The sequence below is a fragment of the Bos grunniens genome, chromosome 19, assembly GCF_055505025.1.
Source record: "Bos grunniens cultivar Pamir isolate PY7600 chromosome 19, Bosgru_T2T1.0, whole genome shotgun sequence".
NCBI lineage: Eukaryota > Metazoa > Chordata > Mammalia > Artiodactyla > Bovidae > Bos > Bos grunniens.
The window spans coordinates 13,567,016-13,588,500 of NC_141183.1; the positions used below are offsets into that span (position 1 = coordinate 13,567,016).

A 21,485-nucleotide genomic window follows, 5' to 3' on the forward strand; every position below is an offset into this window, starting at 1 on the left:
ACCCTCATCAGTCCTAACCACACAGAGTCCCAACCACGGGACTGCCAGGGAATTCCCTCATCTTTGCTTTGATTTTCTCATTTGAGTTCTTTTTCTCTTTATGTATGCAATTTTGGGGGATGGGAGTGTGTATATACATGTATATGTATGGTTTTTTAAAGAGTATTTTTTTTTTTGTTTTAAGTTTGAAGGAAGTATTAAGCATGCCTGAGTGGTATGTATTTAGAATTTATACTTGACACAAGTATGGAGCCATGCAAATTACAAAACATCTTGTATCATATTACTGTATGTTATTTTTAAGAGGTGAAATTCATAGCTTGGTTCAAAACCAAGATTGTGACATTTGTGATCATAAAGTGATTTAGTTGTGTGTCAGTTATATACAGTGTGCTCAGAAAGTCATGTCTGTCCACATAGTTTATTATTTTAGACACTTTGATAATATTTATACTATTTTAATGGAAAATCTTGTTCTGAATCTTTTAATGAGAAATTTCACTACCAGGAAAAACCCTTTGTCCACTAATTTATTTCTACCTCTCCTTAATTTTGTCACCTGCTTCTGCTAGCAGCAAGCCTGTTTGGTGTTTGAAGTCCAATGCAGGTTGGCTGATTCGATTGGGGAGCTAGTTGTTACCCAGGAAGACAGCTCGTGGGTTCATTTCACTTGAGTTTCAGGTTTGCTTATGGAAGTAGCCTGTTAGCAAGTGACGTGTCTGGAAGGGCACCATGGCCCCAGGATGAGGACACAGTGAGGTTGGTTTAATGTGCTTGGGGTGAGGTTACTGTGCCTTTCCGTGTTGCCCTGTGCTCGCTGCCCCTGTGGGCGAGGCTGCCCGGCACACAACAGTTGTTGCTCCCATAGGAGCCTCTTCGGGGCTGGACGGCTCCATGTGCTTCCCTGCCTGGCTCCCACTGTGAAAGCCACGGGGCTGCCGCTCTATTCTTCGTGCCAGTGTGGGCCTGTCCCTGGCCCCAGACTGGTCCCAGGCTTTGGGAAGGGAGCCCGCAGGAGTGCCCTGGGAAGCAGCCCAGTGGTCACACCAGGGGAAGATGCTCAGGCCTGATTTCTCACCCGGCAGGCCTGGTGCTGCTGCACGGTTCTCCGCTTGCTCTGTGCTTGGGTGCTGTGAGAGTCGAAGCGTAGCTCTGGGGTGGGTCCAGATCTTCAGGGGGTACGGTGGGCAGTAGAGTGCTAGGGGCCCAAGAAGTGAGGGCGGAGCTCTGCTTTGGCTGTGTCATGAGGAGGGGCCCGTGGTGGGGATACCCGCCGTTATCTGGGCAAAGGGAGGATGGGGCCAAGTTCTGCCCGTCCCTGGTGGGACAGCCCCTTGCTGGGTGGCACCACCATGCCTGAGGGTCTGCCTTCACCGTTGGAGGTCAACATGGGAGGTCACTGGGGCAGGCCAGGCGGTGTGGCTGTGTGAGACGCTTGGCCTGTGGTTGAAAGTCTGCCGTCCACACTCCCCTGTCCCAGCTCTCCAAGCCGGTGACCCAGGTGGTTAGATGAGAGAAGAAAACTCTTCAGAGAACTCACCCTCAGCCAGGTGCAGGCGTGTCATCAATCAAACACGAGTGACCCATCGTCTGACATTTATCCTCCTTCCTTCTGGCCGTCTGACCCTGGGCCAGGCCTCCAGTTCAGTGACCCTCAGCTCGGTGAAGGCGGATCTCTGGCAGCATGGTCCTCCAATCCTGCCAGTCCTGAAATTTGTGCCCTGGACACTCTTGGGGCCAGTGGCAGTCTGGGCACTGTGGCCAGGAATCCAGGGCTGTGAGTCAGTGGCAGAACTGGTCCCTGACTTCCTGGTGAAGCCTTTAATTCTCCTGAACGCTTGTTTTTGCTGCTTTCAAGTTGTTGTGCTTGGGCCACTCTGCCAGCAGCCGTGGGCGTCTCCTGCGCCAGTGGCAGCGCCGCGCCCCCCTCCTCTGCCCTGCCCTCTCTCGTGCGTGGCCTTTGGCAAAGGGACTGGGTGGGCAGGCACTGGGCCCCTGTGCTGTGTCCTAGGCGGGGGCAGAGAGATGGAAAGAGCCTGTGTTGTCTTTCCCCAAGGAGGGTTATTCAGAGATCACGAGAGTTTAATTTGACAAGAGCCATAACTTAGGTGACCTGAAAAGAAAGTTCTGTAGACTGAGGCCGGGCAGGCCCTTTGGGGAGCCAGCACCCCCTGTGACAACTGAGAACCAGGAGATGCTCTGGCTCTGCTGCTACTGCCAAAGCAGGGGAACACTTTTGTCTGCCAAGGATGGGACCTCCCCCTGGGGGTTCACATCTCACCTTAGTTCTGGGGTGTTGGGAGAGTGTGTTGCTTGTCCCCAAGTCCTGGCCCCAGGCATGCACAGTGGGCACCTGGACCAGGTGTGGGCGGCACCGGTGAAATGGTTTTGTGCCTGTGTTTTCCCGGTGACAGCGTCCCCTGGGTACCGTTTGGCGTCCTCTAGTTCGAATTTAATAAACCGCAGCCGGGCGAGGAGAGAGCCCCTGTTCAGTGGCCTTGCTCCAGGCACTGTGGTGCTGCTTGTCATCGCTGCTGACAGAGTGACAGCTGCTCACGCACAGCCCTGACTCAGCGGGAAGTGTGTGCTGGCCGCAGGCTCTCTGCAGGGCGAGTGGCCCGTGTTGGGGCCAGCGGGGAGGAGGTGTGAAGGCTGCCTGCGCCCTCCTCCTGTCATGCGCTTCCCCCTCGCAGATCGGGGATGGGGGGCTGCCGGGGACTTAGAGGAGGTGTAGGGTGTTTTGATCTTAGAGAAACTGTCTGAAATTTTGGGTTTTCAGTGGTGAAAAAAGGGACTCAATCTGTCAGTAGAAGGCTATTTTCTCTCTGAGGGTTAATTTCTAAGCAAACAGTTGTATTTGAATTTTAGCATAGTGGAGTGATGTTTCAGTTTAGAAACTTTGTTTCCCAGCTAAGAGTTAAAGCAGTCAGTTCCCACAGTGGCCATGGAATCAGTCACCTGCGGAGGTTTCTAAACGTCCAGGTGGCCACCCCAGGCTGGAGACCCTCCTCAGCAGGTAGTTTTGCCATGTGCTGTGGGGCATGTGGGTTGTGACCAGCTGGGGAAGGCTCTTCTCCTTGGTGGTATGACTGGGATGTGGCGGCCGGTCACTTGGATGGAAAGTAGCTCCTTGCTTTCTCGTGCTCCTTCTTTGGGGAGGCTTGTTAATGTGTTTGGAGACGCAAGGATTGGACCTTAATCTCTTGCTGTGACTTTCCAATAGTCCAGGGGCCTGTGGTGAGAGAACCAAACTGCAGTTCTGCCTGTCCCTACACTTGTATTGTCCACAAAGCGTCCAGGCACTGGCCTTATTCACAGATCAGACTCATGGTCACAGTTACTTTAGGCTAGGCAACAGGTCGGGGGGTGGGAGTAGGAAAGAGGTTTTCCTCCAAAGCTTTAGACTGTCATTGATATACATAAAATTTGGAGAAGCTGAAAGATTGTCATGGTAAGTGTATTTCAAGAGGGGTAGAAAGGTGTCTGTTATCCTTCAGTTATAAAGAAGATTATGTTTGTGGGAAACATTAGGGAAATATTTCCAGGAGGAATGGCTTAAGCAGTTTAAACAATTTCAAAGGATGTGTGCTGTTGGAGAAGGAACGAGAGAAGCACTTACGTTCCCTGTGTTTTGTGCCTGCTGTGTGCAGTGCACGCTCTACATAGTGTGGGCAGGGAGGCTGCTGGGAGGCTGGGCTCCACACGCTGGCACCCTCGATGCATGCCTGAACCGACTTGAGGGGAGGAGGGGTTACGTGGGGGACCTGCATTCACCCAGAGGTGTGGTCCTCAAGCCTTTGAAATGCTGATTCACCTTCAGGGGCAGTTCAGTGAACTGACATGTAACGTAGCCCCATCGGGTTTAAATGGAGAAATGTCTCTGCCATGTACACATCCCGGTTCTCGATGCTGGAAGCTCCCCGCGAGTTGTTTCTTAGATGCGTCGTAAATGAAGTAAATGCTACACGGTCTCCTTCCTCTTCTCGTGGGGTCTTCTTCATAGGCTCATTTCTTGGAGAAAGTGAGTAGAAAATGAGGAACCGTCCGCATACCTTATAACTTCATTTGCTCTCCCGGGCCTCTGTGAAAGGACCCAGCGTCTTGATTTCGTGGAGAGTGCAGTTTGTCCTCAGAATGTAAAACCCGCTGTGTCCTGTGCTGACGTCTTACTGGGACGTCGCCCTCACAGCTGTCGTCCAGCCATCTTTGCCCACCTTCTGCGGCAGGCACACTTCCTGCCCTTCTTCAGTAATTCTTTGAGCCACCACGTGTGGCACACAGCCCTGTGGGTGCCTCCTGACAGAGGTCCAGCTGTTGGCTCCTGCTCTGGCCTGCTCAGAAGCGGCTAACCCCAAGAGAGTGGCTTCAGGGAAGCCTTGTCACTTGGCCTTGTTGTTTATCATTTGTGTGGATGGTGGCAGCAAAAAGGGTGCACGTCGTCCTGTTTTTTGGGCCTGGTGGTAGGGACTTTGGGAACTGCACGATTTCCGTTTCCCCCTTGGAGGCCCTTCATCCCCCCGAAGGCTCAGTTGCTGTCTCTCGTACTCGCCTCGTGTTCAGTGTCGTCTTCATATCCTGTGGAAGTCGTGTTTCATTCGACAGGATCAGCAGCTCGTTTCCCCTGCGCCAGAGAGCTGGTACCGTGGAGATAATCTGTTTACTCAAAGCCGGCCCCACCACAGTCAGAAGGGCCAGCCAGCTCTGGGTTGTCTCATGGTGTGCAGACCGGTCATGCCACCCCCGGGGATGGCCACACGTTAGCCATCCAGGGGGCAAGGTGTGGTGGCGACGTGGGCACAGACCTGGGAGGTCAGCTGCCGGGCCGCACTGGTCAGCCCCTGTCCCCAGTCATGGCAAGTTAAAGATCTTAGCACCCCAGAGTTCGTCCTGGGGCAGGGCCTCTGCGGCAGCACCCTGGGGAATCAGATTCTAGAACCAGCCACCACTGTCCCCTCGGATGCTTACTGCACTGAAGAGAGGAGGTGCTTTTGTTTATATTCTATTGATACCTTAGTACATCAGTGTATTTTAATTGATTTTTTTTTAAAGACATGTAATTGTCTCTTAAAATAGGAAAGATACGCAATTAGGTTATTTTACAGTGTAGTCCAAAAAGTGACATTTAAAAAAACTAAATTTTTAAAGAAAAGCACTCTTGATTGAAATCTTTATTAAGTTTTGAACACCTGGAATCATGTGAAGTCTGTTTTTGGAGTCGTGTTCCATTGTGGCAGGTCACGGAACGTGGCTGAGCGCACGGAGCCCAGGGTTCCTCGCAGAGCTGCTTGGAAGCATCTGGTTTAGAACAGTTTGTTCCTGTACCAGATGTTTAGTATAAACAGTCTAACCAGGAGTTCCCGTGGAAAGCGCACCTGCTCGTCCAGCCTGGTGGAAACTTACCATGGTAGCCACAGGGGCATCTCCTATACTGGGCACTTGCTTTCGCAGTCAGCACCTTCCTTAACCCTCTGGGGAGCCCAGGGAGCTGGAGGGGAGGAAAGAGGTACCCAATGTCACCTGGGTGGATGCTCTGGTAGCACAGGTGACGAGGAAGCCATGGCTCAAAGGTTCTCAGTTACTCGGCTTCATTGGTATTGTGCCATGGCCACCCCAGTGGTGACGTAGGGGTACCACTCTGGGCTGGGGCTACCGCTTGGGTAGGGGGACTGCTGTGGGCTGGAGGAGGACCCCTGTGTGTGTGGTGGGTTACCGCTGTGGGAGGACTTATCTTCCCTGTGGCCTTGGCTGATGTCAGATCTTTTTTTGTTTTTGGTCGTTCTTATCTATTTTTATTGAAGTATAGTTGATTTACGATGTGGTGTTAATTTTTTAAAATATTCTTTCTGTTACAGTTTATCATAGGATATCGACTGTATAGTTCTCTGTGCTGCACAGCAGGATCGTGTGTATCCGTTCTGTATGTAACAGCTCACACCTGCTAACCCCAGCCTCCCACCCCTTCTTCCCTCAGCCCCTCTCCCTCGGCAACCACAAGTCTGTTTCTCTGTGTCTGTGGGACCGTTTCAGTTTTGTCAGTAGGTTCATTTGTGTTGTATTTTAGATTATGTCGTATTTAGATTTAGATACAAGTGACACCGTGGTAATCTTCTCTGTATCGTCCCAGGTTTAGTATATGTGCTGCTGAAGCAAGCACTCAGATCGTTATAAGTGTTTACTCTTCTTTGATTTGTCCTCTTCTCTGATCTGTGTTCCACACAGGAATGGTTCCTGTGAATAAATGGAGCATATGTGTTTGATGTTGAGAAGGACCCCGCTGTGATCCTGTCTGAAGTGTCAGACTCCTGGACCCACGCTAGCTGGGTCATCCTGGAGCAGTCATCCTGGTCCCAGGGTCCTTCACCTGCTCTTGGCCTAGTGGCTAAGTGGTGTCCTCTGAATAGTGGAAAGGGTGAAACCACGTTTTAAAGTGTGGTATTGCCTTTGTTAATAATTATGAAGATCGTGAGTGATCATTACGGACACTGGGGACAGTGACATGAAGCAGCAGCTAAGGAAACCTGGAGTCTCGCTGCCTGGAGGTCACACTGTTCAGGTTGTAGCAGGTGGGGGCCATGAGCACCTGGGGCTCTCAGCGTGATGCTTGGGCTGGCTTTGCAGTCCAGGGGCTGGGCCGTCTCTCCGTACCTCGGTTCCCCTACCTCCAGGGTCAATCGGACAAAGGCCTGGCCCATAGTGAGTGCTGATTGTCACCAATATCACACGTGAGCCATTGATGGCATGCACCCTGCTCGAGGGTTCTGAGTGTCCTCCTGTCATTAAATATTCTTTGGGTAGCAGCATGAGTTGCATTGAGTGGCTCTGTTGTATTTAAACAACACGCCCCGTCCCGTCATGGCAGGGTTTATTTCTGCCCTTAGGAACCATGGTGGCAGCAGTGCAGCTTCTGTGACAAGTTGGGGACACACCCCAGGAGGCCCAGGCACACAGGGTCAGGGCCGTCTGCCTGCACTGCCCTCGTCACCTTGTTACCCATGCCTCCTGAGTCCATGGTGAGTGGCTTGAACACAGCAGTTCCCGCACTCTCCCCTCTGGACAGGTGTCCTGTGGATGGGTCACAGGCACATGGCCTACTGCATCAACACACAGGTCTGGAGGTTTTGTTGAAAGTCAGGTTCTGCTCGTGTGATCTTCAGAAACGGCTCTCTTGTCCCTTACCTTTTACATTCCTGTTTTTTCCCCAAGTTTCCCCGTCTGCTGTTTCTCCCCTTTTTAGGTTGGAATATTCCCATGATACATGTATGTGAGTTTTTTACATGTAATCGCCATCACGTCTTTATCCATCATACCACACTTACCTTGTTTGTTATTCGCTTTAAAACTTTCTTGAGTGTATTGATCCACTGAGGTTTGAGATGCTTTATGTAGGAATACTCGCTAATCTCTTCCTCTGGGCGGGAGCTGCCCTGCACACCGAGGAGGTAGGGTGCCGTCAGATGGAAGAGTAGGTGCTTCTCGTTTGCCCCAGTCTTGCTTTGCGATTGTGTTACGCATTTCACAAGGTCCTGCCCCAAGACTACGGGCTCCTGCCCTAAAAGAGTAACTTCCTGCTGTCTTGCCATTGTGTGTTTCTCTTTTGAGGAGAGCCTTTATCTGTGGCTAAACATGCATCCCAGGAAATCCTGGACTGCATGCTTCACACCGGGACCTCTCGTGTTTTTACGGCACCTGGTAAAGGGAATGTCCATTTCTGGCCTCTGGACAGCTGAGCCTTGCCTCCCAGCCGCAGCACCATGGGCAGTGGTGGTGGGGGGGGGGCGGTCTTGTTCACAGGGAGGACAAGTGGGAGGGCCCTTGGACCAGCGTGGCCACGTGACTTTCCTGTGGAAAGAGAGGCAGAGGGCTTCATGGGTGCTCCCCTGTGGCAGGGTGCGTGTGCTTGGAGCACGTGGGGGAGAGGGGAAAGCAGGTGGTGTGCGGGCCAGGTGCCCACCCCAGCAACACAGGATGCCCCAGGATCCCGCTCTACTGTACCTGTGGAGACGAGCCCTGGCTGAGGACTCCCAGGGTCTGTGGGGCGGGCATCCCTCACGCTCCAGGAAACGCCGGTGCCCAAGTCTGCACTTGCCCCCGAGTGCAGAGTGGTTGGTGCTGTGGCTCGCAGTGCTGCCCACAGGTCAGCCTTTGGGATAGTTTTTTCAGATGTCCTGTGGGAACTAAAAACTAAATGTCTGTGGAACCAGATTTTCTGTCCGTCATTTCCTTTCCCCCAGCAAATTCAGCATGTTTTTTCCCGAGCAAGTTGGACTGCATTCTTTAGGAAGGTATGGTGGCTGTTTGTACTGATGACTGAAATAGAAGTTCAGTGGTGCTGGCCACACCTGCTCCCGGGAAACTGGTGCCTTCCTGGGCTCAGACTGGGCAGGCAGGCTCCTGGCTGCATAGGCGGTTCCATCATGTGCCGAGGCTCAGGGGCATCTCGGGAGACTCAGCCAAATGTGTCTGGGAGATGTCGTTCTAGTACTGCCTGGGAGATGTGGCGCAGTGCATCCTGGTAGATACTGAAGTGCATCTCGGGACGTGGCTCAGTGACTCTGGGACACTTGGGCCCACGCGGTGATATTCCTCACGTGCTGAGTTTGATTTTGAAGTAGTATGTTGTTCAGTTGCTCAGTTGTGTCCGACTCTTTGCAATACCATGGACTGCTTTAATTAGGATAATTCATTACTTATCAAAACTCATAACTTCTGAGCTGGCTGTATGGTGATTTTTTTATTTTTTAAGGATGCTGCAGAGAACGTCTGAGCTCCTCCCGATCCCTGGAGTGCATCTGTAAAGGCCTGCAGTGGGGACTGGGTGTTCTGAGGGTTAACTCGTTTCTCTCACCTAGAGGCTGCTTTGTCCTTAGGCAGTTGGCGTTAGACAAATGACATGCTGTCTAGAGAGAAGGGTATTTAAATTACATTGCTGGACTCTGGGTTGCCAAAAGGAAGCCCTCTGGGGAACCTTATATATTTGACATGTATTTGCAGTGTGTAATTGGAACCGTGAGAAAGGTTTTTTGTTCAGTGTGATTGAAGAGTTTCCTTATTTTAAACCTGTTGAATCTGGAAAGAGCTGTTAGTTTTTGAATTTTTTCCTCTGATAATGGCTTCTTATAAAAGTTTAGGGCAAAGACTGTGTCTCCTTCATATACCACCCCAAGGCTCAGTAATTGCTCCGTACCCTGCGTGGACCGGGGCTGATCTGTCTCTTGTCTTCCCGTCCCCGGATATCTGAACTGGAAGCCCAGCTCATCCTGCACAGAAGAGCCTGGTGGTGAAGGTCCGAGAGGTCGGGGGCAGCCACAGGCCCTGCCCAGCAGCAGCAGCAGCAGTCCCGACCCCATCCTTCTACCCGCCTGGGGCATGAATTGAAGCCGAGAGCCTCATTTTCCAACTTTCTTGTTGAAGAAATCCGTCAGCTCTCTCTCCTCCTGAGCGGTTTTGCATTAGGCAGATCAAATCCCTTTTCAGTGACTGTGAGGCAAGTGTCCCAGCATTGCTCTCAGTGGCCCTGTAGTCCCCTCTCAGACCCCAGTCCAGCAGCGAGGCCTGCGTTTATTGCTGGCAGCACTTCTTCCAGCCCATCCGAAAAGAAACCGATCCTGAATATTCATTGGAAGGACTGATGATGAAGCTCCAATACTTTGGCCACCTGATGTGAAGAGCTGACTCAGTGGAAAAGACCCTGATGCAGGGAAAGATTGAAGGCAGGAGGAGGTGGAGACGACAGAGGATGAGGTGGTTGGATGGCATCACTGAACTCGATGGACATGAGTTTGAGTAAGCTCCGGGAGTTGGTGTTGGACAGGGAAGCCTGGAGTGCTGCAGTCCATGGGGTCGCAAAGAGTCGGACATGACTGAGCAACTGAACTGAACTGAGCGCTTCTTCACCTGTACTTGGGCCTCAGCCACTGGTGTTTGTGGCAAGAGTAATAGAGGGGTCACCGGAGCTTTCGAGAGAAAGAATTTGAACCTGCCCATGCTGAGAACTGGGGTAGGACCTGCCAAGGGAGCTGCAGCAGCCTGGTCGCATGAGTGGGCAGGGCTGGCAGTGAGGCCCTGAGGCCCATGCGGGCTCAGGTCTCTGCTTCTCTGACCTAGCTGGGTGGACGCAGAGCAGTCAGAGCCTTTGTGTCTTGAGGGCCAGTGGCTACCCGAGCACATCACATGGGCACATGTGGGTGCCAGGGACCAAAGTTGGGGTTTGTGGGGGCCACCTTGCTACACAGAACTCAGAGCCCATGCTTTGTACTGCTTTTTTCCTCTCTCAAGTAGGGCTGAGCCTGAGTGCAGCATATGGCTCCCACTGCCCTCTCACAGCTGGCCTCCTTCCATTCCTTGAGGCAGAGAAGTGGGCCAGATAGCCCTGTGTTCGGACCTCCGAGCGTGTCGATTTTCCCATCAACAAATGCCGGTCAGCCATGTGAGGTCTCTTACTGTGCTGAGGCAGACCTCTGTTAGTGGGCACAGGTCACAGTGGGTGTCCTTTTCTTTGTGACTGGTTGACCTTAGGACCCATCTCACTCTGACCCCGGCGTCCGGCGCCCCCACCCGCTCAGGGGCCTGGGGGCCCGCTGGTCAAGGGTGAGGCTGTGTCCTTGTGGAGGTGGGCTTCTCCCAGGGGTCCCTGAGCCTGTCTCAGGGTAGTGGTTGGATGTGACGTCCACCTGAAGTGCATGTGGACGGTACTGACCGCTGTCACTCATAGCTGTCTGTTTGGAAATTGATTTTGTCCAGTGGACCGATAAATTGGGACTCAGCAGTTAGCATCCAGATTCCCCTCAGGCTAAGAGTTGCTGAACGGTCTTCCCCAGAAGTGTCTGGGCAGCTGGGTAGAGTGGTGATTTTAGAGAATGTGGCGAGGCACTGACGCTGAGCTTATACGGGGCGCCCGTCAGGTGCCACAGCCTGTTAGTTCTGACACGCGTTGGGCCATGACTAGGCTGCCCTCTTAACACAGAGAGTATGAACAACACTAGAAAACTAGGAGTAGTTCCAGGTAAAGTAGAACTTCCCCAGGTAAGACAAATGAAGGCCAATTTTAAGCATTACAGCTTAAGTTCAAGTTGAGATAGTAATTTTTAAAATGGCTAATTAGATTTAACTATTTTATCTGAAATAGCTGTGGTAGTGTCCTCTGGTTTGGTTTGGCATTTATACATGCTTTGTATTTTATATTTTATTTTATTGAAGTATGATTGACTTACAATATCATGTTAGTTTCAGATGTATAGCACAGTGGTTTAGTTTTTCATACACACATATGTTTTTCAGGTTTTTTCCCCCCTAAAGGATATGATAAAATACTGAGTATAGTTCCATGCTGGCTGGCTATTTTATTTTTATTTTAAAAGCTTTTCTGGCTGCTCTGGGACTCTGTTGTGGTGCTTGGCCTCTCTCAAGTTGCCGTGAGCGAGGGCTGCTCTCTGGCTGTGGTGCGTGGGCTTCTCCTGTTGCAGGGCACGGGCTCTGGGCACGCGGCCTCGGGAGCTGCAGCAGGAGGGCCGCGTCGCGCAGGCTCAGGAGTCGGGGCACTTGAGCTCACTCACTCGAGCTCACTTCTTTTACTTTTAAACCCCCTTTGTTGTTGTTTAGTCACGGAGTCCAACTCCTTGTGACCCCGTGGATGGCAGCACACCAGCATAAAACTCTGTGCGTGAGTGTTATATAGTTTATTTTCTTTTAAAGTAATTTACGTGTCTCTAATAGACAAACCCTTCCCATATACATGAAATACATGAATATGATAATAGGCAAATACCGTACAGCTTCAGCTCCCTTTAACAGTACAGTGTTCTTCCCAGGGGTCTTAAACTCACTTGTTTCTTTGTATAAAAAACCACGTATGCAGTATTAGAAACTCAGTGAGACATTTTAAAATGGAACCAGAAAGAATATCTGTATGTATTTCCAATTATTTTAAATATCACAGATGATTTACATAGTTCAATATATCTGGGTTATTCCTGAAGTTAGCACAGAGTGACCCTGGGCTTGCTTTCCTTTGTCATCCTGGCTCTCAGCCCTGAAGCTCAGCGAGGTCACAGATGCCCTCTGAGCAGGGTTAGCACACCTGTGTAACGGGGTCCACACTCACTCCCCAGCTGGAGACGGCTTTTGGCCAGAATTAGAAACCCATGTGTTGTTCGTGGTCGCCTTGACAACGAGACTCTGGGGGACGTGGCCTCGGGGTCAGGTGTCCTTTGCTCCCTGGACAGTGTCCTGGGTGACGTTGCCCACCCTCCTCTCACTGCCCTGATGTGCCAGCGCCTTCCCTCGCTCCTGGCGGCCCCTGTGTCCCTTTGCGTCTTCTAGGACCTGGTAGCGTCCCTTGGGTGTGGCCGACGGGCATGTCTGTGCCATCCTCTAGGAGTTTGGGGGCAACTTTTCAGAAACATTCTCACCTGAGTCGAGGTGGTGGACTCTTGAGTGACTTCCTGAGCAGGTCGTGAGTTTCTAAGTGACTTGGGGTGGGACCGTGGTGTGTGTTGCTCACACCAGGCTCTGCGGGGCCAAGGTGCAGGCGGGGTGGTGGTACAGCGGGCACAGTGTCTATGGAGCCAGGAGCACTGCTTCAGGGCCGCTTCACAGTCTCTCTCCCCTGTGTGCAGTTGTCCCCGTGATCCTGAGGGCGCTGACGTACGAGGAGAAGCGGGGCGCCTGCAGCGTGGGCTCCAACGTCCGGGACGCCGCCTGCTACGTGTGCTGGGCCTTCGCACGTGCCTACGAGCCTCAGGAGTTGAAGCCTTTCGTCACGGCAATCTCAAGGTAAATACTGTTAAGTGATCCTCCAGTCACTTTGGACTAGTGACAGCATTGGCTTGCCTGCTTCACTGTCTGCTCCTGTGCAGTGAAAACCAGCACAGCCTCATGAGGTCAGAAAAATACCTTTTCCATGGCTTCCTGGGCAGAGCATTGAGGGCAGCGGGCTGTGCCAGCCACATGGGCGTGGGCCCCACTTTTAGGATCCTACGTCTGTGCCCGGGAGAATTCGAAAGAGATGTGTCCCTAGTATAGTGATGTTAATTTTCTCCCTGTCTCCTGTCAGACTGAAGTTGAGTCCCTCTGACATGAAAAGGGAATTCAGCCGTCCACTTCTGGTTGTTGGTTCTGTGTCACGCTGGAGGAGGAGCTGAGAACTGGGTTGGTCATGGTTGTAACACCAACCTGACCACTTTTACTCAGAGATGGATTTTAACATGATCTCCAGTCCTGGAAGCTGCCTCCCACCAAGGAGGTGCCCTGACAAGAGTGGGAGACCCTCAGGCCTCAAAACGTATCCACAGGGCAACTCTGTCTCCTCCTCTGGCCAGTGCAATGGGCTTCCCTATGGTCTGAGCACCAGCAGCGCCTGGGGAAAAGCCGCAGGGGACGGGGGCCGCTCGAGGGTCAGGAGAGGGTTCTCAGGCTCGCTTACTGCTCAGGTCGCGTGGCCAGGCTGTATCTCTCAATCTTAACCCTCATGTGAAGGGAAGGCCTGCAGAGCAGCCTGGGGATTCTGATCCTTGCTCAGGGAGATACACTGCTTCCTAGGAAGTCGTAAAAGTGTCTGACTTCTCCTGGCCATGTCACCCCGGGAGGGGCAGGAGGGCAGTAGGCTCCTGGAGAGGCTGTGGTGGGTGTCTGCGGCCTGAGGCCTGGCTCCGGAGACCAGGCTGCCCGTGCCTTTGTCCCCTGCTCCTGCCCTCGTGTGTTCCCCACTGTCTTGTTGGTCTACGAAGGTGAGATCGTTTGCTGTTAATACAGCTTCGGGGAGGGCTCTGCCTACTGCTTTCTTGCTCTGCTCCTCAGCTTTTTGGAAGCTGCTTCTGTAACTAGAATGAAAGCGCAGGGTGTATTTTGCTCACTGTTTCCATCAGCAGTCACAGCACGATGAGCCTCTAGATGGGAGCTGTCTAATTCACAGTCGTGGCGTCCCACTCAGCTGAGGTCTTGTGCCCAGGGCCCAGGCAGGTCCAGCTCTGCACCTGTCACACTGCCTCTGCCAGAAACTGGCATGCCCCGACTTCGGGGGACCTGGCTTCAAAGGGTCATTCCCATTTCAGAGTGAAATCATCTCGGCAGGCTTCTTTTTTCAGTTTAACCTTTGTGGCTGAAAGCACTGAAGGTTGCAGGAACCTGGGCCCCTCCTTTCTCTGGGGACTGTCTTTGGCTCAGCCCAGCCAAAGAGAGAATCAGGACTGAGGGCTGAAGCGTCAGCAGAGGCACTGGGCACAGAGGTGAGTGGCCACCACTCATAACGTCCTCTGCTTGGGGCAGAAGCTTCTCGCCACCCCATAGGTGAGAGCATCAGAGTCACAAGACCTCATTGCCAACTTGGAGAGACATAGTGTGAAGAGTCCTGAGCCCTGTGGGCACAGATGAGCCAGAGAGCAGGGTTCTGTGCAGGCCCTTGACTTGGGAAAGGAGGCTCTTTCAGCCACAAGCAGACACCGTTGCAGTGTTCATCTCAGCAGAGGTTTTAATGCAGAGTACCAGCCATTGAGGGTGTGCAGGAGTGCTGGTGAATGTTAAGCCTCGCCCTCGTGTAACATGTGGCACTCGAAGCATGGTTTCCCATTGTGGGCGATCCTTCACAGACTCCCATCCGGTTCTCCAGGAGGCTGAAGGGGCACCGCACATCTTACTCCAGGGTGACCCCTGTTACTCAGAAAAGGAAAGACCCTGTCTGGTGAAGGGGTCACATCCTGGAGCTTGTGCCTGTCTGGGGAGGGTGTTGAAGAGACCAGTGACCCCACTGGATAGAGGCCTCTGTGGCCAACCTTCAGGGCAAGGGTGCTGCAAGTCTGCTTGTAGCTGAGGGCCTGGGCAGGCCCTACCAGGGGACCCCCAAGGGCTCTGAAATGTGGGGGGATGGAGTGGAGGTGGGTGGTCAGGATGCCAGGCTTTCTGAGGTGGGATTTTTTAAAAAATGGTGCTTGGGTTGAAGGACAGATCACAGTGGCAGGGACTGGTGGCCACGTCCATCCACAGAAACTCGTCCATCCACAGAAACTCGTGTGGTTCACTCAGGACCTTTGATCTCGGGGAAGGCTGAATTTCCCTGACGTCTCGGGCACGCCCAAGAGATCGCTGATGAGTTTACACTCACTGAAAGTGCAAGCTGGCAGGGGAGCCCAGAGACTCCTGCTTCACAGCGCTCCTAATTTCTCCTAATTGACCCTGGAATTGGTGCCTTGTGGAGTTTCTGCTCAGAGGGGGCCCCTCTTGTCCCCTTCCCCTGCGCCCATCCCAGGACTGGATTGGCAAGTGCCCATTGGAGCTGTGCCTGGCAGCTTTCTCAGTCCAGTTTGGCAGGTTCCTAGGGAGCCTGTGCTCCAGCCCTTCCCGGTCCATCTCCATGGCAGGCCTGGGGGGTGGAGCGGGCGGGCTGGAGGTGAGTCACAGTGCCACGTGAGCCTTCAGGACGCTGCTGGTGCTCGCCTCCCTGCCTTAGAAGTATCGGTTGGGGTGTGTCCTTCGAGATCTGCCTCTCTTGGTTTGTAATAAGTGACCACATTTTAATTGTCAGCTTTTAAGCCCATTCATCCTGGCACATGATAAAATCTTGAGATCTTCAACTATACTTTCACAAACTCTTCAGTTTGAATCCTGCAAAAGTAGACAGTTGAGATCAAACTATAATTCTATAAACGAACTAGACACATCTGATGGAGAGAGTCAGGCGGCGGTAGTAACGAGGCAGGGCTGGGCGCAGCCCACACAGAGGGAGAGGTCAGTGTGGCCGGCCCCCAGCTCAGACGGCCGGGCAGGGAAGAACCTTCCTAGAGGAACGTGAGGAACTGTCGTTTCACTTCACCCGTGGATATATGCTCACCATCTCTGTTTTATAAATACCCCAAAGGAAGTTTCTAGGTCAGTACACAACATAGTTTGAATTAGCGTTGGTCGGTTTTGAAAACCCGTATTTCCTAAGTGTTATACGCAGATTAAAAGATGGAATAATTATTTTGTGGATAAGTAAATCGGGCTTCCTGAGAAGCTAAGCGTAATTTAGGGACAGAGAAACACAGAGTTAAAATGGTAGAGGATGGTCGTGTATTATTTTGAAATAGCCTTCTCACCAGTAATCAAAAGCTAATTTGCAAGAAGAAAAGGAGAAAAAAAAAGAGCCCTGTTGCCAGTATATGCGTTGGTTGTCACCTTCTAGCGATTTCCTCACCTGAAACTCTTTTGTAAGCCGAGCTCCTGTTGACATCAACCCTGCAGGGCCCCTCCCATGCTAGGGGCAGTGCCCAGCTCAGCCTCGCAGAGCAAGCTGGGCGAGCAGGGCAGCGTGGGCAGCGCCTGGGGATTGGCTCCCAGATCTCTTCCTCGAGGGCAAGATTGTCCTGAAAAATCAGGAAATGGCAAGCATTGCTCAAAGCTACGTCTTGTTCCCACTCAGCGTTTCTTGATGGCAGACTTCCAGGGGGAAGATAACCTTTTTTGTTTCTTGAGAAAAATTAAGTGGCAGTTACTGACCAGAGTGTTCCCGCCCGTCCACCTGTCAGGCCTCCCCTCGGCCTCCATTTAGCTCTGCTGTGATTGAAGCACTTTGCAGATGTCTTGTGTTTCACCGTCATGTCAGCTGGCTCCTGAACTTTGATTCTTCTGATTTAGGGAAAAATTTAGCCACAGGCGGGTCTTGCAGTTTATTTCCCAAATAGTGTGACTTGTAGCTTTTAAGCATGGATGGGTAAGAAATCATCCATCTTGATATTTTGAAAAGCATATTTTGAAATGACATTTTGATATTTTGAAATGACAGGGTTACTGTTACTCAAGGTAAAAAGGATGTTTTGTTTTTTATTGCCACAAAAATATTACACCAACTAACAAAAATTGAGTTTGGGGTAAGATCTGCTCTTTGCTGTACCTGCTAAAAGCCAGGTGCCTGGAACTTGGAGCAGGTCTGGGCATGCAGCTCCCCTGACTCGGACAAGAAAGAAAATCCCTCTCTGTTTGACATAGACCATCCTTCTGTGTTGGGAAATCCTGGGGAAGTATCACCTGAACTCTCCCAGCGAAAGCAAACAGGTGAAGATACCGAGAGCGTTCCAGGCCCAGTGGCTGCCATGTGCTTAGAATGCTCCTTGGCTGGCTGCAGCCTGGCCCCTGCACCCCTCTCGGAAATGGGAAAAGAGAGTGCAGAGTCATGCTCTGCCCCGTTCTGCTGAGGAAGACTTCACAGCCCACGGGACGTGGGGGCCCTGGGGGCCCTGGGGGAATCTCTCGTGATTATATGTAACCCGTGTTGTCACACGTACTGTTATTTGAAACATGCTGGTATTTCCAGATAAGCCAGTTTTGTTCTGAAAGTGTGAAATCAGAACAATTTTCAAAATTTAGTCCACACCAGAACAGTGTTAAAAACCTGTTGCATTCACAGAGGTTTACACAGTGGACTTGTTGAATTAACTTGAGTCTGTACTTAAAAGTTGTGCTTTTTAAGTGGTTTTGTTATATTTGTCCTACTGTATTCTGTGAAGGCTGGTAGAATGTGAATAAAGCAGTAAATATTTTAAGCCATTTACTCACGAATGCAGAAGCAACCTGATGGAGGTTTGTGGGCCCGTCTGTAGTGCCCCAGGGTCAAGTTCTCGGCTATAGCCAATGCCGGCCCTTTGGTTACCAGTCTTTGGACAAGCCTCACCCTGCCTGTCTGAGTTGGTGGCCTGGCCCCAGGCCCTCATGAGCTGTGGGGGTCTGTTCCTGTGACCACAAGGCCAGGGTATGCTCACCGTGAAGGAACAGGGGCCTTGCACCCAGAGGTAGACCGCTGCTTGCCATTCAGGGGGCTTTCTGCTGGGGTTCCCATGACATACAGTCTCTCCAGGAATGACTGCTGTGTGGCTAGTGACCACAGGAACTGAGCCAATTGGGCTGGGCCGTACCATGGGGGGAGGGGGTGTGCCCACAGACCCACCTGAGGGCGAACACAGAGAGGTGTCTGCAGATGAGTGTAAACGCAGTGTCCTGCAGTGAGTGCCTGAGCTCGACCGGGACAGCCCCTGCTGCGCCCCTCGTAACCACCAGGTAACCATGGGGAGCAGGTGCAAAGAGAGTGAAGTAGATGGAGCCCCTTGCCCGTGGCTGGAAGGAGGTAATCCACACATGATGAAGCTGGGAAGGGCCCTTCGACACAGGAGTTCAGTACTGTTTTGGCTTGATTACAATGTAAACATACAGTCTTAAAGCCCAACTATCTCCGTTTGGCACCACAGGGCAGGCCCCCCAGGCTGACCTGCATGGCGCAGCAGGTGGCACAGAGTGGAACTTGGTCTTGGCTCAGTGGTCTTGGCTGCACCAAGGTTGAAATTGGGCTCAGCCTGTCCTGGGCAGAGCCAGCATGTCCACAGCTTGGAGGGGGGGTGGTCTGGGGGTCGGAGGGGTTTGGTGTATAACTTAGCAGTGACCTTGCAGGGGTTATGGTGGACTGTAGATTGGCAGGTGATTCTAAGTTTCTTCTTTTTTTCCATTTTCTCTTTATTAATAAGTGTTCAATAATTAAAAAATTGTAATTTAGGACAAATAGATTGACAGGAAATTTCAAGAATTCAGTGTGTAATGTGAACTTCTGGTAGTGTTGGCTGGACCCAGAGTCAGTGAAAACATGTCCACATATTTCTTATGTCAGACATTAAAGGAAAGCGGGAATTCTTGGTTAGTATATTTTCCTAAAATACATATGATCTTATGGAGGTGGCGCTAGTAGTAAAGAACCTAGCTGTCAATGCAGGAGATGCTGGAGACACGAGTTTGATCCCTGGGTTGGGAAGATCCCCTGGAGGAGGAAATGGCAACCCACTCTGGTTTCTTTACCTGGAAAATCCCATGGACAGAGGAGCCTGGCAGGCTACAGTCCATGGGGTCACAAAGAGTCAGACACAACTGAAATGACTTAGCTTTAGCACTTACTCATATGTAAATATAACACTTAAAATTCCATTGATGATAGTATATTTTAGAGTAAAATATCAAATATGTTGTCACTAAGAACAGTCACGTGTATATGTTAATCTCAAACTCCTAAATTATCCCTCGCCACCTTTCCCCTTTGGTAACTGTAAGTTTGTTTTATATGTCCGTGGGTCTGTTTCTGTTTTGTATAAACGTTTATTAGTACCATTTTTTTAAAAAAAAACTTACTTATTTTTTAATTGAAGGATAATTGCTTTACAGAATTTTGTTGTCTTCTGTCAAACCTCAACATGAATCAGCCATAGGTATACATATATTCCCTCCCTTTTGAATCTCCTTCCCATTTCCCTCCCCATCCCACCCCTCTAGGTTGATACAGAGCCCCGGTTTGAGTTTCCTGAGACATACAGTGAATTCTCGTTGGCTCTCTATTTTACAAATGGTAGTGTAAGTCTCCACGTTACTCTTGCCGTACATCTCACCCTTAGTACCATTTTTTTTCCCTCTGTGTAAGTGATATCATATGATACTTGCCTTTGCCTTACTTAGTTGGTAATCTCTACATCCATCCATGTTGCTGCAATTGGCATTATGCGTACTGCTGTATAGAAACCCGTCTCAGCAGGACCTCCTGCGTGGCACAGGGAATTATACTCAGTGTGTTATAATAACCTATAAGAGGAAGGGGTGTGAAGAAGGAATAGATGCACACCCGTGTGTAACTGAATCACTTCGCTGTACACCCGAAACTAACACAGCGTTGTAAGTCAGCTGTATTTCACAAAAGAAAAAACCAGGAGGTTTATAATTGCTGGTTATTGAAAGATCACGGAATTACATGTCTTGGTCAGTTTAATGATTTCTGAAATTTTGTTAACAAAAGCATTTAGATGTTGAAATGGAATCAATTAATCTTTAAATGGTCCCGCTAAAGTTGATGAATTTCCTTTAGTGTTAAGACTGGTATTTTTTTTTTTTTAATCTTGTCTTGGGTATAGTTTATAATATAGTAAAGAGTTGAGAGAGGAAAAGGAAACCACTCTCTGTTGCCTTTATTAAAGGAAAAGGTTCTTCTCTTTAATAAGAGTTTTGCTGAAATTCATTTCAGCTTCAACTAGTGAAAGGACCCCAAATACTAATAATACTGGATCTTTAAAAATCTTTAGATATTTAGTTGCTTTTCAAAAAAACTTTTAAGTTTGAACTAAATTTAGACTTAAAGAAGAATAGCAAAAATAATAGCAGTTCCCGTAAAAGCCCTTCATCAGCTTCCCTGAATGTTGACTTCTCACAAAGGAGACCAGAGAATGAGTGTTGTGTGGGGCCAGTGATTAAACCGCAGCTGCTGTTTGGTGATGTGCCATCTTGGTTTTGAATTTGGGGTGTGTCCCAAACTCACTGCCCCCCGTTGAAGTCTATAAAATTAATGTTTAAAGAGCGATAAGCATTTTGGGGGTGCTTTGAGACTCTAATAACTATCCAGTTTTCACACTCCGTGCCCATCAGCTCCTGTGCTAGGCCAGCAGCGATGGTGGTGGTTTCATAGGAAAACGGGTCCCTCTGCTTTCTGCTCCTTTGTTGACTTACATCAGTGTGGACCACGCCTTGTCTTCTAACACTGTTGGTTATTTTGGTGTCAGATTGCAGCGTGTTTAGTTATTGGGAACAACTTCAGGTTGGCTTCTGTGCCTTTTTTCATTTTTCCTAATGGTTTCTCAATTTCTAGCATGACAAGATGCCCCAGGCTTTTCTTTTTTCCTTGCCCCAGCCTTAGAGTCAACCACCTCCAGGAGTCCTTGTTCCTCTTAGTGGAGAATGGTGTTTAGAATTCAAGACCTGGGTTCCACGCCCACACCCACTCCTACACTACCCTTTGTACCTCCAGCCTGGCCAACTGCGTGGACACCTGCGATTCCAGCCCAGGCCTGCCCAGTCCCCTGACCTCCTTCCTGTGCGCAGTACTTCTTCATCCCAGCTCCCTCCCAGCGTCTGTGTGCAGTGGTTTCAACACTGCTGACCCTCCCTGTGAGAAACACGACCGCTCCAGGGGAGAGTGCTCCTCTGTGTCCTCCCCGTCCATCGAGTGGGGTGCCCCTGGCTCACACAGGCACATTTCCAGTGTCCCAGGGGCCCCGCTGCCTATACTTTTTAATTTGCATTCGGGAAAATTCACCCGTCATGAACAGCTGTTGACAGATTCGTAGAGTTGGCTCCCCCAATTTCAGTACCAAACAGAATGGCTATCAGACAGGAGGGCAGCATCTCTTTCAGGAGATCTCGGTGTGTCCGAAATAACCCCTTTTCAAGCATTTCCTCTGGGGGCTGATGGGAGATCAGTTCACAGGTCACACCAGCAGCAGCGCTCTGTCCCAGTTTGCTTTCTGTTGTCGCCGAAGCCCAGTAAGCACTTGAGCTCCTCCTGATATGTCCCTGATGGTTGAGGGTGACGATGTAGCAAAGGGAGGTTTCAGTGAAGCTGGTGGACAGTCTGAGCCCGGGGGGAGCTTCCTTCTTGCCAACTGTGGTCAGAGTTTGACTTGGGGAATAGGCCCCTCAGAGCAGCTCTGCTTGGCTACCAT

At 50.8% G+C, this 21,485-nt stretch overlaps 1 protein-coding gene across 6 annotated transcripts in view; it reads left to right on the forward strand.

The window, feature by feature from the left end:
- The window catches only part of TBCD (tubulin folding cofactor D), a 148,834-nt gene that overhangs the window by 70,997 nt on the left and 56,352 nt on the right, over window positions 1-21,485 (forward strand). For all 6 annotated transcript variants that reach the window (XM_086356808.1, XM_086356807.1, XM_086356809.1 and 3 more), the window contains one exon: window positions 12,615-12,771. In XM_086356808.1, coding sequence (XP_086212934.1) covers window positions 12,615-12,771 — 157 coding nt within the window. The remainder of the gene's footprint in view (window positions 1-12,614; window positions 12,772-21,485) is intronic.